Raw genomic sequence first — 16109 nt, 5'->3', positions numbered from 1 at the left:
TATTCTAAACTACTTTCAGTAAGAACCTATCGTCGTAAATTTATGTACATAGTAACATGTATTCATGATTATGTCAAAAATGCAAAAATATTTATTTTAGATAAGGAAGGAAGAAAAGAAGAAACTGAGCTCACATAATGAAAGAGTATGTGATACACCTACCCATATTCATCGACTCCATCTTTTTGGCAGTCATGGCTCAAGAGAAGTTTGACAATCTCCATAGAGTTTTGTATGACTGCCTGACTGATGGGTGACAGTCTCGGATAAAATGGGGGAATTTTCGCTTGTTGGTTGACATCAGATCCATTGTTTATTAATAGTTTGCAGATGTCAAGATTTTTCTGCAATATAATGAATAACCAATCATGCTGTGAAGATTTTGTAGATTACCAGGACAGTGTTGTGAACATACAAAATGCCATAAGGTGGAATATAATTGCAAACTAAATGTAGAATATATCACATTAAATAAAACATGCCCATATGTTACATAACATGAAATAAGGCTCAAAAGAAAGAAGGCATGTCAGTGCTTATTATGACAGATTAATGTGTCAGAGAGAAATTAATGTGCCATGAGTACAGAGAGAGATTAATGTGTCATGAGTACAGAGAGAGATTAATGTGTCTTGGGTACAGAGAGAAATTAATGTGCCATGAGTACAGAGAGAGATTAATGTGTGAGTACATGAGTACAGAGAGAGATTAATGTGTCTTGGGTAATTAATGTGCCATGAGTACAGAGAGAGATTAATGTGTCATGAGTACAGAGAGAATTAATGAGAGAGAGAATTAATGTGTGTCAGAGAGAGATTAATGTGTCATGAGTACAGAGAGAGAGATTAATGTGTCATGAGTACAGAGAGAAATTAATGTGTCATGAGTACAGAGAGAGATTAATGTGTCATGAGTACAGAGAGAGATTAATGTGTCATGAGTACAGAGAGAGATTAATGTGTCATGAGTACAGAGAGAGATTAATGTGTCATGAGTACAGAGAGAGATTAATGTGTCATGAGTACAGAGAGAGATTAATGTGTCATGAGTACAGAGAGAAATTAATGTGTCATGAGTACAGAGAGAGATTAATGTGTCATGAGTACAGAGAGAAATTAATGTGTCATGAGTACAGAGAGAGATTAATGTGTCATGAGTACAGAGAGAGATTAATGTGTCATGAGTACAGAGAGAGATTAATGTGTCATGAGTACAGAGAGAGATTAATGTGTCATGAGTACAGAGAGAGATTAATGTGTCATGAGTACAGAGAGAGATTAATGTGTCATGAGTACAGAGAGAGATTAATGTGTCATGAGTACAGAGAGAGATTAATGTGTCATGAGTACAGAGAGAGATTAATGTGTCATGAGTACAGAGAGAGATTAATGTGTCATGAGTACAGAGAGAGATTAATGTGTCATGAGTACAGAGAGAGATTAATGTGTCATGAGTACAGAGAGAGATTAATGTGTCATGAGTACAGAGAGAGATTAATGTGTCATGAGTACAGAGAGAGATTAATGTGTCATGAGTACAGAGAGAGATTAATGTGTCATGAGTACAGAGAGAGATTAATGTGTCATGAGTACAGAGAGAGATTAATGTGTCATGAGTACAGAGAGAGATTAATGTGTCATGAGTACAGAGAGAGATTAATGTGTCATGAGTACATAGAGAGATTAATGTGTCATGAGTACAGAGAGAGATTAATGTGTCATGAGTACAGAGAGAGATTAATGTGTCATGAGTACAGAGAGAGATTAATGTGTCATGAGTACAGAGAGAGATTAATGTGTCATAAATACTGAGAGGGATTAATGTGTCATGAGTACAGAGAGAGATTAATGTGTCATGAGTACAGAGAGAAATTAATGTGTCATGAGTACAGAGATGAGATTAATGTGTCATGATGTACATACGAGAGATTAATGTGTCATGAGTACAGAGAGAGATTAATGTGTCATGAGTACAGAGAGAGATTAATGTGTCATGAGTAACAGAGAGAGATTAATGTGTCATGAGTACAGAGAGAGATTAATGTGCCATGAGTACAGAGAGAGATTAATGTGTCATGAGTACAGAGAGAGATTAATGTGTCATGAGTACAGAGAGAGATTAATGTGTCATGAGTACAGAGATAGATTAATGTGCCATGAGTACAGAGAGAGATTAATGTGTCATGAGTACAGAGAGAGATTAATGTGTCATGAGTACAGAGAGAGATTAATGTGTCATGAGTACAGAGAGAGATTAATGTGTCATGAGTACAGAGAGAGATTAATGTGTCATGAGTACAGAGAGAGATTAATGTGTCATGAGTACAGAGAGAAATTAATGTGTCATGAGTACAGAGAGAGATTAATGTGTCATGAGTACAGAGAGAGATTAATGTGTCATGAGTACAGAGAGAGATTAATGTGTCATGAGTACAGAGAGAGATTAATGTGTCATGAGTACAGAGAGAGATTAATGTGTCATGAGTACAGAGAGAGATTAATGTGTCATGAGTACAGAGAGAGATATTAATGTGTCATGAGTACAGAGATAATTAATGTGTCATGAGTACAGAGAGAAATTAATGTGTCATGAGTACAGAGAGAGATTAATGTGTCATGAGTACAAGAGAGCTGATTAATGTGTCATGAGTACAGAGAGAGATTAATGTGTCATGAGTACAGAGAGAGATTAATGTGTCATGAGTACAGAGATAGATAATGTGCCATGAGTACAGAGAGAGATTAATGTGTCATGAGTACAGAGAGAGATTAATGTGTCATAATTACTGAGAGGGATTAATGTGTCATGAGTACATAGAGAGATTAATGTGTCATGAGTACAGAGAGAGAAATTAATGTGTCATGAGTACAGAGATAGATTAATGTGTCATGAGTACATAGAGAGATTAATGTGTCATGAGTACAGAGAGAGATTAATGTGTCATGAGTACATAGAGAGATTAATGTGTCATGAGTACAGAGAGAAATAATGTGTCATGAGTACAGAGAGAAATTAATGTGCCATGAGTACAGAGATGAGATTAATGTGTCATGAGTACAGAGAGAGATTAATGTGTCATGAGCTACAGAGAGAGATTAATGTGTCATGAGTACAGAGAGAAATTAATGTGTCATGAGTACAGAGAGAGATTAATGTGTCATGAGTACAGGACAGATTATGTGCATGAGACAGAGAAGATTAATATGTGTCATAAATACATGAGTAGATACAGAGAGTTAATGTGTCATGAGTACATGAGAGATTAATGTGTCATAATACTGAGAGGGAATTAATGTGTCATGAGTACATAGAGATAATGTGTCATGAGTACAGAGAGAATTAATGTGTCATGAGTACAGAGATAGATTAATGTGTCATGAGTACAGAGAGAGATTTAATGTGTCATGAGTACAGAGAGAGATTAATGTGTCCATGAGTACATAGAGAGATTAATGTGTCATGAGTACAGAGAGAAAATATGTCACGAGTAACAGAGAGAAATTAATGTGTCATGAGTACAGAGAGATTAATGTGTCATGAGTACAACAGAGAGAGATTAATGTGTCATGAGTACAGAGAGAAATTAATGTGTCATGAGCACAGAGATAGATTAATGTGCCATGAGTACAGAGAGAGATTAATGTGTCATGAGTACAGAGAGAGATTAATGTGTCATGAGTACAGAGAGAGATTAATGTGTCATGAGTACAGAGAGAGATTAATGTGTCATGAGTAATGTGCCAGAGTACAGAGAGAAATTAATGTGTCATGAGTACAGAGAGAGATTAATGTGTCATGAGTACAGAGACAGATTAATGTGTCATGAGTACATAGAGAGATTAATGTGTCATGAGTACAGAGAGAGATTAATGTGTCATGAGTACAGAGAGAGATTAATGTGTCATGAGTACAGAGATAGATTAATTGTGCCATGAGTACAGAGAGAGATTAATGTGTCATGAGCACAGAGAGTAGATTAATGTGCCATGAGTACAGAAAGAAATTAATGTGTCATGAGTACAGAGATAGATTAATGTGTCATGAGTACAGAGATACAGATAAATGTGTCATGAGTACAGAGAGAGATTAATGTGTCATGAGTACAGAGAGAGATGATTAATGTGTCATGAGTACAGAGAGAGATTAATGTGTCATGAGTACAGAGAGTAGATTAATGTGTCATGAGTACAGAGAGAGATTAATGTGTCATGAGTAATACTTTAAGTGCAATAAATACAGAGAGGAATTAATGTGTCATGAGTACATAGAGAGATTAATGTGTCATGAGTACAGAGAGAATTTAATGTGTCATGAGTACAGAGAGAGATTAATGTGTGTCATGAGTACAGAGAGAGATTAATGTGTCATGAGTACAGAGAGAGATTAATGTGTCATGAGTACATAGAGAGGATTAATGTGTCATGAGTACAGAGAGAAATTAAATGTGTCATGAGTACAGAGAGAGATTAATGTGTCATGGAGTACAGAGAGAGATTAATGTGTCATGAGTACAGAGAGAGATTAATGTGTCATGAGTACAGAGAGAGATTAATGTGTCATGAGCACAGAGATAGATTAATGTGTCATGAGTACAGAGAGAGATTAATGTGTCATGAGTACAGAGAGAGATTAATGTGTCATGAGTACAGAGAGAGATTAATGTGTCATGAGTACATAGAGAGATTAATGTGTCATGAGTACAGAGAGAGATTAATGTGTCATGAGTACAGAGAGAGATTAATGTGTCATGAGTACAGAGAGAGATTAATGTGTCATGAGTACAGAGAGAGATTAATGTGTCATGAGTACATAGAGAGAGATTAATGTGTCCATGAGTACAGAGAGAGATTAATGTGTCATGAGTACAGAGAGAGATTAATGTGTCCATGAGTACAGAGAGAGATTAATGTGTCATGAGTACAGAGAGAGATTAATGTGTCATGAGTACAGAGAGAGATTAATGTGTCATGAGTACAGAGAGAGATTAATGTTGTCATGAGCACAGAGATAGATTAATGTGCCATGAGTACAGAGAGGAGATTAATGTGTCATGAGTACAGAGAGAAATTAATGTGTCATGAGTACAGAGAGAGATTAATGTGTACATTGAGTTTCATGATACAGAGATAGATTAATGTGTCATGAGCACAGAGATAGATTAATGTGCCATGAGCACAGAGATAGATTAATGTGCATGCACAGAGATAGATTACAGAGGAGAATTAATGTGTCATGAGTACAGAGACAGATTAACGTGTCATGAGTACAGAGAGAGATTTTCGCACATTACAATATTTGATACACACAACATTTTACGGAAATGTTTAAATTGGATGTTTTCAAATACTCAAATCTGTGGACATATACTAGCATGATTTGCACATATAGGCCAGAAGGAAAACGTTAAACAAACACATGTGTGCTTACGCTAGTTACCTGGCTCACCACCGTGCAGGTCGTGTCAAACGTCAGTCACGTGATACGATTAGGAATCCGACAAAACCCGAAGTCACTGAACATGGCGGTGATTGATTGCGCTTTATTCAAAACCAGGAATATATGATTCCTAGATTTCGGCTCTCTTATAGGCCGACATATGCTTTTGGTGAGCTAAATCATCAAGTTACATGCATATGTCAATGTTTAAATATCAAATGTTTAAGTTACATATCGTTACAGTGAAATTAGCAGCAATACAACTTTAATGTGTCATGAGTACAGAGATAGATTAATGTGTCATGAGTACAGAGAGAGATTAATGTGTCATGAGTACAGAAAGAAATAAATATGTCATGAGTACAGAGAGAGATTAATGTGTCATGAGTACAGAGAGAGATTAATGTGTCATGAGTACAGAGAGAGATTAATGTGTCATGAGTACATAGAGAGATTAATGTGTCATGAGTACAGAGAGAGATTAATATGTCATGAGTACAGAGAGAGATTAATGTGTCATGAGTACAGAAAGAAATAAATATGTCATGAGTACAGAGAGAGATTAATGTGTCATGAGTACACAGAGTGATTAATGTGTCATGAGTACAGAGAGGAATTAATGTGTCATGAGTACAGAGAGAGATTAATGTGTCATGAGTACAGAGAGAGATTAATGTGTCATGAGTACAGAGATTGATTAATGTGTCATGAGTACAGAGAGAGATTAATGTGTCATGGGTACAGAAAGAAATAAATATGTCATGAGTACAGAGAGAGATTAATGTGTCATGAGTGCAGAGAGAAATTAATGTGCCATGAATACAGAGGAGATTAATGTGTCATGAGTACAGAGAGAGATTAATGTGTCATGAGTACAAAAGAAATAAATATGTCATGAGTACAGAGAGAGATTAATGTGTCATGAGTGCAGAGAGAAATTAATGTGTCATGAGTACAGAGGAGATTAATCTGTCATGAGTACAAAAGAAATAAATATGTCATGAGTACAGAGAGAGATTAATGTGTCATGAGTACAAAAGAAATAAATATGTCATGAGTACAGAGAGAGATTAATGTGTCATGAGTGCAGAGAGAAATTAATGTGCCATGAGTACAGAGGAGATTAATGTGTCATGAGTACAGAGAGAGATTAATGTGTCATGAGTACAGAGAGAGATTAATGTGTCATGAGTACAGAGAGAAATTAATGTGTCATGAGTACAGAAAAAGATTAATGTGTCATGAGTACAGAAAAAGATTAATGTGTCATGAGTACAGAGATAGATTAACTGTGCCATGAGTACAGAGAGAAATTAATGTGTCATTAGTACAGAGAGAGATTAATGTGCCATGTGTTCATAGAGAAATTAATGTGTCATGAGTACAGAGAAAGATTTATTTGTCATGAGTACAGAGAGAAATTAATGTGTCATGAGTACAGAGATAGATTAATGTGTCATGAGTACAGAGAGAGATAAATGTGTCATGAGTACAGAGAGAAATAAATATGTCACGAGTACAGAGAGAAATTAATGTGCCATGAGTACAGAGGAGATTAATGTGTCATGAGTACAGAGAGTGATTAATGTGTCATGAGTACAGAGATAGATTAATTGTGCCATGAGTACAGAGAGAAATTAATGTGTCATGAGTACAGAGAGATATTAATGTGTCATGAGTACAGAGATAGATTAATTGTGGCATGAGTACAGAGAGAGATTAATGTGGCATGAGTACAAAGAGAAATTAATGTGTCATGAGTACAGAGAGAGATTAATGTGTCATGAGTACAGAAAGAAAGAAATATGTCATGAGTACAGAGAGAGACTAATGTGTCATGAGTGCAGAGAGAAATTAATGTGCCATGAGTACAGAGGAGATTAATGTGTCATGAGTACAGAGAGAGATTAATGTGTCATGAGTACAAAAGAAATAAATATGTCATGAGTACAGAGAGAGATTAATGTGTCATGAGTGCAGAGAGAAATTAATGTGCCATGAGTACAGAGGAGATTAATGTGTCATGAGTACAGAGAGAAATTAATGTGTCATGAGTACAAAAGAAATAAATATGTCATGAGCACAGAGAGAGATTAATGTGTCATGAGTACAGAGAGAAATTAATGTGTCATGAGTACAGAAAAAGATTAATGTGTCATGAGTACAGAGATAGATTAATTGTGCCATGAGTACAGAGAGAAATTAATGTGTCATGAGTACAGAGAGAGATTAATGTGTCATGAGTACATAGAGAAATTAATGTGTCATGAGTACAGAGAAAGATTTATTTGTCATGAGTACAGAGAGATATTAATGTGTCATGAGTACAGAGATAGATTAATGTGTCATGAGTACAGAGAGAGATTAATGTGTCATGAGTACAAAAGAAATAAATATGTCATGAGTACAGAGAGAGATTAATGTGTCATGAGTGCAGAGAGAAATAAATATGTCATGAGTACAGAGAGAGATTAATGTGTCATGAGTGCAGAGAGAAATTAATGTGTCATGAGTACAGAGAGAGATTAATGTGTCATGAGTACAGGGAGAGATTAATGTGTCATGAGTGCAGAGAGAAAATTAATGTGTCATGAGTACAGAGGAGATTAATCTGTCATGAGTACAAAAGAAATAAATATGTCATGAGTACAGAGAGAGATTAATGTGTCATGAGTACAAAAGAAATAAATATGTCATGAGTACAGAGAGAGATTAATGTGTCATGAGTGCAGAGAGAAATTAATGTGCCATGAGTACAGAGGAGATTAATGTGTCATGAGTACAGAGAGAGATTAATGTGTTATGAGTACAGAGAGAGATTAATGTGTCATGAGTACAGAGAGAGATTAATGTGTCATGAGTACAGAAAAAGATTAATGTGTCATGAGTACAGAGAGATATTAATGTGTCATGAGTACAGAGATAGATTAATTGTGCCATGAGTACAGAGAGAAATTAATGTGTCATTAGTACAGAGAGAGATTAATGTGCCATGAGTACATAGAGAAATTAATGTGTCATGAGTACAGAGAAAGATTTATTTGTCATGAGTACAGAGAGAAATTAATGTGTCATGAGTACAGAGATAGATTAATGTGTCATGAGTACAGAGAGAGATTAATGTGTCATGAGTACAGAGAGAAATAAATATGTCACGAGTACAGAGAGAAATTAATGTGCCATGAGTACAGAGGAGATTAATGTGTCATGAGTACAGAGAGTGATTAATGTGTCATGAGTACAGAGATAGATTAATTGTGCCATGAGTACAGAGAGAAATTAATGTGTCATGAGTACAGAGAGATATTAATGTGTCATGAGTACAGAGATAGATTAATTGTGGCATGAGTACAGAGAGAGATTAATGTGGCATGAGTACAAAGAGAAATTAATGTGTCATGAGTACAGAGAGAGATTAATGTGTCATGAGTACAGAAAGAAAGAAATATGTCATGAGTACAGAGAGAGACTAATGTGTCATGAGTGCAGAGAGAAAATTAATGTGCCATGAGTACAGAGGAGATTAATGTGTCATGAGTACAGAGAGAGATTAATGTGTCATGAGTACAAAAGAAATAAATATGTCATGAGTACAGAGAGAGATTAATGTGTCATGAGTGCAGAGAGAAATTAATGTGCCATGAGTACAGAGGAGATTAATGTGTCATGAGTACAGAGAGAAATTAATGTGTCATGAGTACAAAAGAAATAAATATGTCATGAGCACAGAGAGAGATTAATGTGTCATGAGTACAGAGAGAAATTAATGTGTCATGAGTACAGAAAAAGATTAATGTGTCATGAGTACAGAGATAGATTAATTGTGCCATGAGTACAGAGAGAAATTAATGTGTCATGAGTACAGAGAGAGATTAATGTGTCATGAGTACAGAGAGAGATTAATGTGTCATGAGTACAGAGAGAGATTAATGTGTCATAAGTACAGAGAGAGATTAATGTGTCATGAGTACAGAGATAGATTAATGTGTCATGAGTACAGAGAGAGATTAATGTGTCATGAGTACAAAAGAAATAAATATGTCATGAGTACAGAGAGAGATTAATGTGTCATGAGTGCAGAGAGAAATAAATATGCCATGAGTACAGAGAGAGATTAATGTGTCATGAGTGCAGAGAGAAATTAATGTGTCATGAGTACAGAGAGATATTAATGTGTCATGAGTACAGAGAGAAATTAATGTGTCATGAGTACAGAGAGAGATTAATGTGTCATGAGTACAGAGAGAGATTAATGTGTCATGAGTACAGAGAGAGATTAATGTGTCATGAGTACAGAGAGAGATTAATGTGTCATGAGTACAGAGAGAAATTAATGTGCCATGAGTACAGAGAGAGATTAATGTGTCATGAGTACAGAGAGAGATTAATGTGTCATGAGTACAGAGAGAAATTAATGTGTCATGAGTACAGAGAGATATTAATGTGTCATGAGTACAGAGAGACATTAATGTGTCATGAGTACAGAGAGAGATTAATGTGTCATGAGTACAGAGAGAGATTAATGTGTCATGAGTACAGAGAGAGATTAATGTGTCATGAGTACAGAGAGAAATTAATGTGCCATGAGTACAGAGAGAAATTAATGTGTCATGAGTACAGAGATAGATTAATGTGTCATGAGTACAGAGAGAGATTAATGTGTCATGAGTACAGAGAGAAATTAATGTGTCATGAGTACAGAGAGAGATTAATGTGTCATGAGTACAGAGAGAATTAATGTGTCATGAGTACAGAGAGAATTAATGTGTCATGAGTACAGAGAGATTAATGTGTCATGAGTACAGAGAGAGATTAATATGTCATGAGTACAGAGAGAGATTAATGTGTCATGAGTACAAAGAGAAATAATGTGTCATGAGTACAGAGAGAGATTAATGTGTCATGAGTACAGAGAGAATTAATGTGTCATGAGTACAGAGAGAGATTAATGTGTCATGAGTACAGAGAGAGATTAATGTGTCATGAGTACAGAGAGAAATTAATGTGTCATGAGTACAGAGAGAGATTAATGTGTCATGAGTACATAGAGAAATTAATGTGTCATGAGTGCAGAGAGAAATTAATATATCATGAGTACAGAGGAGATTAATGTGTCATGAGTGCAGAGAGAAATTAATGTGTCATGAGTACAGAGAGAGATTAATGTGTCATGAGTACAGAGAGAGATTAATGTGTCATGAGTACAGAGGAAGATTAATGTGTCATGAGTACAGAGAGAAATTAATGTGTCATGAGTACAGAGATAGATTAATTGTGCCATGAGTACAGAGAGAAATTAATGTGTCATGAGTACAGAGAGAGATTAATGTGTCATGAGTACAGAGAGAAATTAATGTGTCATGAGTACAGAGAAAGATTTATTGTCATGAGTACAGAGAGAAATTAATGTGTCATGAGTACAGAGATAGATTAATGTGTCATGAGTACAGAGAGAGATTAATGTGTCATGAGTACAGAGAGAAATAAATATGTCACGAGTACAGAGAGAAATTAATGTGCCATGAGTACAGAGAGAGATTAATGTGTCATGAGTACAGAGAGAGATTAATGTGTCATGAGTACAGAGATAGATTAATGTGTCATGAGTACAGAGAGAGATTAATGTGTCATGAGTACAGAGAGAGATTAATGTGTCATGAGTACAGAGAGAGATTAATGTGTCATGAGTACAAGAGAAATTAATGTGTCATGAGTACAGAGAGAGATTAATGTGTCATGAGTACAGAAAGAAAAATATGTCATGAGTACAGAGAGAGATTAATGTGTCATGAGTACAGAGAGAAATTAATGTGTCATGAGTACAGAGAGAGATTAATGTGTCATGAGTACAGAGAGAGATTAATGTGTCATGAGTACAAAGAGAAATAAATATGTCATGAGTACAGAGAGAGATTAATGTGTCATGAGTACAGAGAGAGATTAATGTGTCATGAGTACAGAGAGAGATTAATGTGTCATGAGTACAGAGAGAAATTAATGTGTCATGAGTACAGAGAGAGATTAATGTGTCATGAGTACAGAGAGAAATTAATGTGTCATGAGTACAGAGAGAAATTAATGTGTCATGAGTACAGAGAGAGATTAATGTGTCATGAGTACAGAGAAGATTAATGTGTCATTAAGTGCATGAGTACAGAGAGAATTAATGTGTGCATGAGTACAGAGAGAGATTAATGTGCCATGAGTACAGAGAGAAATTAATGTGTCATGAGTACAGAGAGAGATTAATGTGTCATGAGTACAGAGAGAGATTAATGTGTCATGAGTACAGAGAGAAATTAATGTGTCATGAGTACAGAGAGAGATTAATGTGTCATGAGTACAGAGAGAAATTAATGTGTCATGAGTACAGAGAGAGATTAATGTGTCATGAGTACAGAGAGAGATTAATGTGTCATGAGTACAGAGAGAAATTAATGTGCCATGAGTACAGAGAGAGATTAATGTGTCATGAGTACAGAGAGAGATTAATGTGTCATGAGTACAGAGAGAGATTAATGTGCCATGAGTACAGAGAGAGATTAATGTGTCATGAGTACAGAGAGAAATTAATGTGTCATGAGTACAGAGAGAGATTAATGTGTCATGAGTACAGAGAGAGATTAATGTGTCATGAGTACAGAGAGAGATTAATGTGTCATGAGTACAGAGAGAGATTAATGTGTCATGAGTACAGAGAGAAATTAATGTGTCATGAGTACAGAGGGAGATTAATGTGTCATGAGTACAGAGAGTGATTAATGTGTCATGAGTACAGAGATAGATTAATTGTGCCATGAGTACAGAGAGAAATTAATGTGTCATGAGTACAGAGAGATATTAATGTGTCATGAGTACAGAGATAGATTAATTGTGGCATGAGTACAGAGAGAGATTAATGTGTCATGAGTACAGAGAGAGATTAATGTGTCATGAGTACAGAGAGAAATTAATGTGTCATGAGTACAGAGATAATTAATGTGTCATGACTACAGAGAGAGATTAATGTGTCATGTGTAAAGAGAGAGATTAATGTGTCATGAGTACATAGAGAGATTAATGTGTCATGAGTACAGAGAGAAATTAATGTGTCATGAGTACAGAGAGTGATTAATGTGTAATGAGTACAGAGATAGATTAATGTGTCCATGAGTACAGAGAGAAATAAATGTGCCATGAGTACAGAGGAGATTAATGTGTCATGAGTACAGAGAGTGATTAATGTGTCATGAGTACATAGAGAGATTAATGTGTCATGAGTACAGAGAGAAATTAATGTGTCATGAGTACAGAGAGATAATTAATGTGTCATGAGTACAGAGAGAAATTAATGTGTCATGAGTACAGAGATAATTAATGTGTCATGAGTACAGAGAGAGATTAATGTGTCATGAGTACAGAGAGAGATTAATGTGTCATGAGTACAGAGAGAGATTAATGTGTCATGAGTACAGAGAGAATTAATGTGTCATGAGTACAGAGAGTGATTAATGTGTCATGAGTACAGAGATAGATTAATGTGTCATGAGTACAGAGAGAAATTAATTGTGTCATGAGTACAGAGAGATATTAATGTGTCATGAGTACAGAGAGAGATTAATGTGTCATGAGTACAGAGAGAGATTAATGTGTCATGAGTACAGAGAGAGATTAATGTGTCATGAGTACAGAGAGAAATTAATGTGTCATGAGTACAGAGAGAGATTAATGTGTGTGTCATGACTACAGAGAGAGATTAATGTGTCATGAGTACAGAGAGAGATTAATGTGTCATGAGTACAGAGAGAGATTAATGTGTCATGAGTACAGAGAGAAATTAATGTGTCATGAGTACAGAGAGTGATTAATGTGTCATGAGTACAGAGAGAGATTAATGTGTCATGAGTACAGAGAGAGATTAATGTGTCATGAGTACAGAGAGAGATTAATGTGTCATGAGTACAGAGAGAAATTAATGTGTCATGAGTACAGAGAGAGATTAATGTGTCATGAGTACAGAGATAGATTAATGTGTCATGAGTATAGAGAGAGATTAATGTCTCACATAGCCCATATGAATGCCAACTGGACAGAGTAAAATTCCATGAAGCACTAGCCTTTGGGGCCTTTTGGTTTTTGAGAAGAAGTCGTTTGAGTGAAAAGTTTACCTTTCGGGTAAGATGACCTAAAGTATACTTGTATTACAAGAATTGTTAATTAGACATTCCCCTGTCAAAGGCAGCCATTTTTGTTATACATTCTTACTTGCTCACCGACCTTTATATGAAGCATGTGAATCGACACACATGCACCCAATCTATACATGTACATATACACCTAGCAGTTGTCAAAATAATACATCCACATAATAATCCATCTACATATCTCCATGTATATCGTCATACTCGATGCACTCAATTGGCCATGTGTATGTGACTACCTGTTCCGAACGAGTGACAACTACCAAGGACACACGCCTGTCAATGTACGTGTCAAAACCAAGAGTATATTGAAGTGTTATATTAGCTCGTATTGGACATAATTTGGGATCTAGCTGACAACACATTCATGTATTACTTCAATGAAACCTTGTCAGATGAGTGCAGTGTTTATTTTCAGTTTGACATTGTTATTTGCAATATCTGGGCATGTGTACCTGAGACAAGATATGTTTATAATGACGCACATGTGTCAAAGTCCTGTGCTATATATAGGGAGTTGGCCAGTAAAGGTAGTTAAACAGAGCAAAAGGAAAAATGGCTGCCACTTCCTCAGATACGACACTGTCATAACTAGGGGATGTAACGGAAACAATTTTCGAAAAAAAAAATTTCATTATATATTTAAAAAAAAAAAACAACATGCTTTTTAAATTGCATTGTCAGCTTTAAGCATTGAACATCTTTCAGTTGGCATTCATTGCAAAGAGGAATGCCAACTGGACAAAGGCAAATTCCATGAAGCATGCTAGATGTTCAATGCTAATATTTACATTTGATAACAATTCTAAGATGAAATCACAAAATATTTTGCATCCATAATGAAAAAATGATTTCATCATCCTCAAAATCATAATGATAAATCATAATAAGCGGATGGCAGTTCATAAACTGATGAATGCCAACTGCGCTTGGTAAGGTTACATAGTAGGGCTGCAGTGAAAATGTGAATCTAACTAATCTAATGTAAAAGGTGTACCTATATGCATGTGTACTGTCTCTGGTGTGATAAATTCATGAGCCATGTGTAAGAAAATAGGTAATATTACTGACTTTAAAGAAAGTTTTTTTCAACCTGCGTTTTGGTTACCTAATAAAAGCCCCCCTTTGTTATAATTTTCTAAACACCCTAGGCGCTAAGTACATTTTTGTATGGCAAATATGGTTCATGTGTGGCCGCATGATGTCAAATAAGAGTGATTATAAGCTGGTCTGATGCACAAAGCTGTAACCATATTGCCTTACAAAGAAGATTTACCATTATCAATATATCAAGTAAAATTAACGCCTTATTTAGATGTCTGGCACAGATTAAGATATCATGTAAATAAGACTCTTAAAAGGTATCTTTTTAAAATTAAAATAAAATCTGAATATATAAAGCTGATACACTGTCATATGGAGGATTATAATTAGCATATAGACTCAATGTTTCTATTTTTAGAAAAGATATTGACTCAATATTTCCATTTTTAAAAACACAGAGTCGATATTCCCTATTGTGACGTCACACCCGAGTTGATATTCCTACCGGTATTGTGACATCACTCTCAAGTCGATATTGCGATTATGACGTCACCCCGACATCGAGTTCTTCGGGAAGATGTAGTCGAGCTTGAGCATCCTTCAAGCATTTCAATATTACATAGCACGAAGCAAATATTTAAATAATTATCATATCTAATATAACAAGGGCCCAATGGGCCCGAATCGCTCACCTGCAATCTGGTAATCATGCATGGTTCATACTTAACAAATAGAGTAAATAAGAATTTATATCACCCCTAAGCACATTACAGGCCCCGTTGCCTCTTGGTTATTAAAAAGAGGTTGTTTAAAGATTTTAGCCTATTTGACCCCTGTGACCTTGAATGAAGGTCAAGGTCATTCTTTTGAACAAACTTGGTAGCCCTTGATCCCTGCATGCCACAGGCCCAATATCAGGTCCCTGTGCCTTTTGGTTATCAAGACGTTTTTTAAAAAATTTAAGCCTATTTGACTCCTGTGACATTGAATCAAGGTCAAGGTCATTCATTTGAACAAACTTGGTAGCCCTTTATCCCAGTATGTCAAATGCCAAATATCAAGTCTCTAGGTCTCTTGGTTATTAAGAAGAAGTCGTTCAAAGAATTTTCCCTATTTGACCCCTGTGACCTTAAATGAAGATCAAGGTCATTTATTTGAACAAAGTTGGTAGCCCTCTATCCCAGTATGTCACATGCCAAATATAAGGTCCCTAGGCCTCTTGGTTATTAAAAAGAAGTCATCTAAATATTTCAGCCTATTTAACCCCTGACACCTTGAATGGAAGTCAAGGTCATTCATTTAAACAAACTTTGTAGCGTTTCTTCTCAACATGTCACATGCCCAATATCAGGTCTCTAGACTGTTTGGGTATTAAGAAGAAGTCGTTTAAAGATTTTAGCCTATTTGACCCCTGTGACCTTGAATGGAAGTCAAAGTCATTCATTTGAA

The 16109-nt window shown here is 35.6% G+C and overlaps 1 protein-coding gene across 1 annotated transcript in view; it reads right to left on the bottom strand.

Moving 5' to 3' along the window:
- Nucleotides 1-16109, bottom strand: part of LOC138316239 (putative ankyrin repeat protein RBE_0997) — a 31359-nt gene that overhangs the window by 9674 nt on the left and 5576 nt on the right. Inside the window, exon 2 of the mRNA XM_069257848.1 lies at nt 163-344. Coding sequence (XP_069113949.1) covers nt 163-344 — 182 coding nt within the window. The remainder of the gene's footprint in view (nt 1-162; nt 345-16109) is intronic.

The sequence above is a fragment of the Argopecten irradians genome, chromosome 2 (assembly GCF_041381155.1).
Source record: "Argopecten irradians isolate NY chromosome 2, Ai_NY, whole genome shotgun sequence".
In the NCBI taxonomy this organism is placed as follows: Eukaryota; Metazoa; Mollusca; class Bivalvia; order Pectinida; family Pectinidae; genus Argopecten; species Argopecten irradians.
The sequence above is the reverse complement of the archived record's forward strand: the minus strand, read 5'-3'. Positions and strand labels throughout refer to the sequence as shown.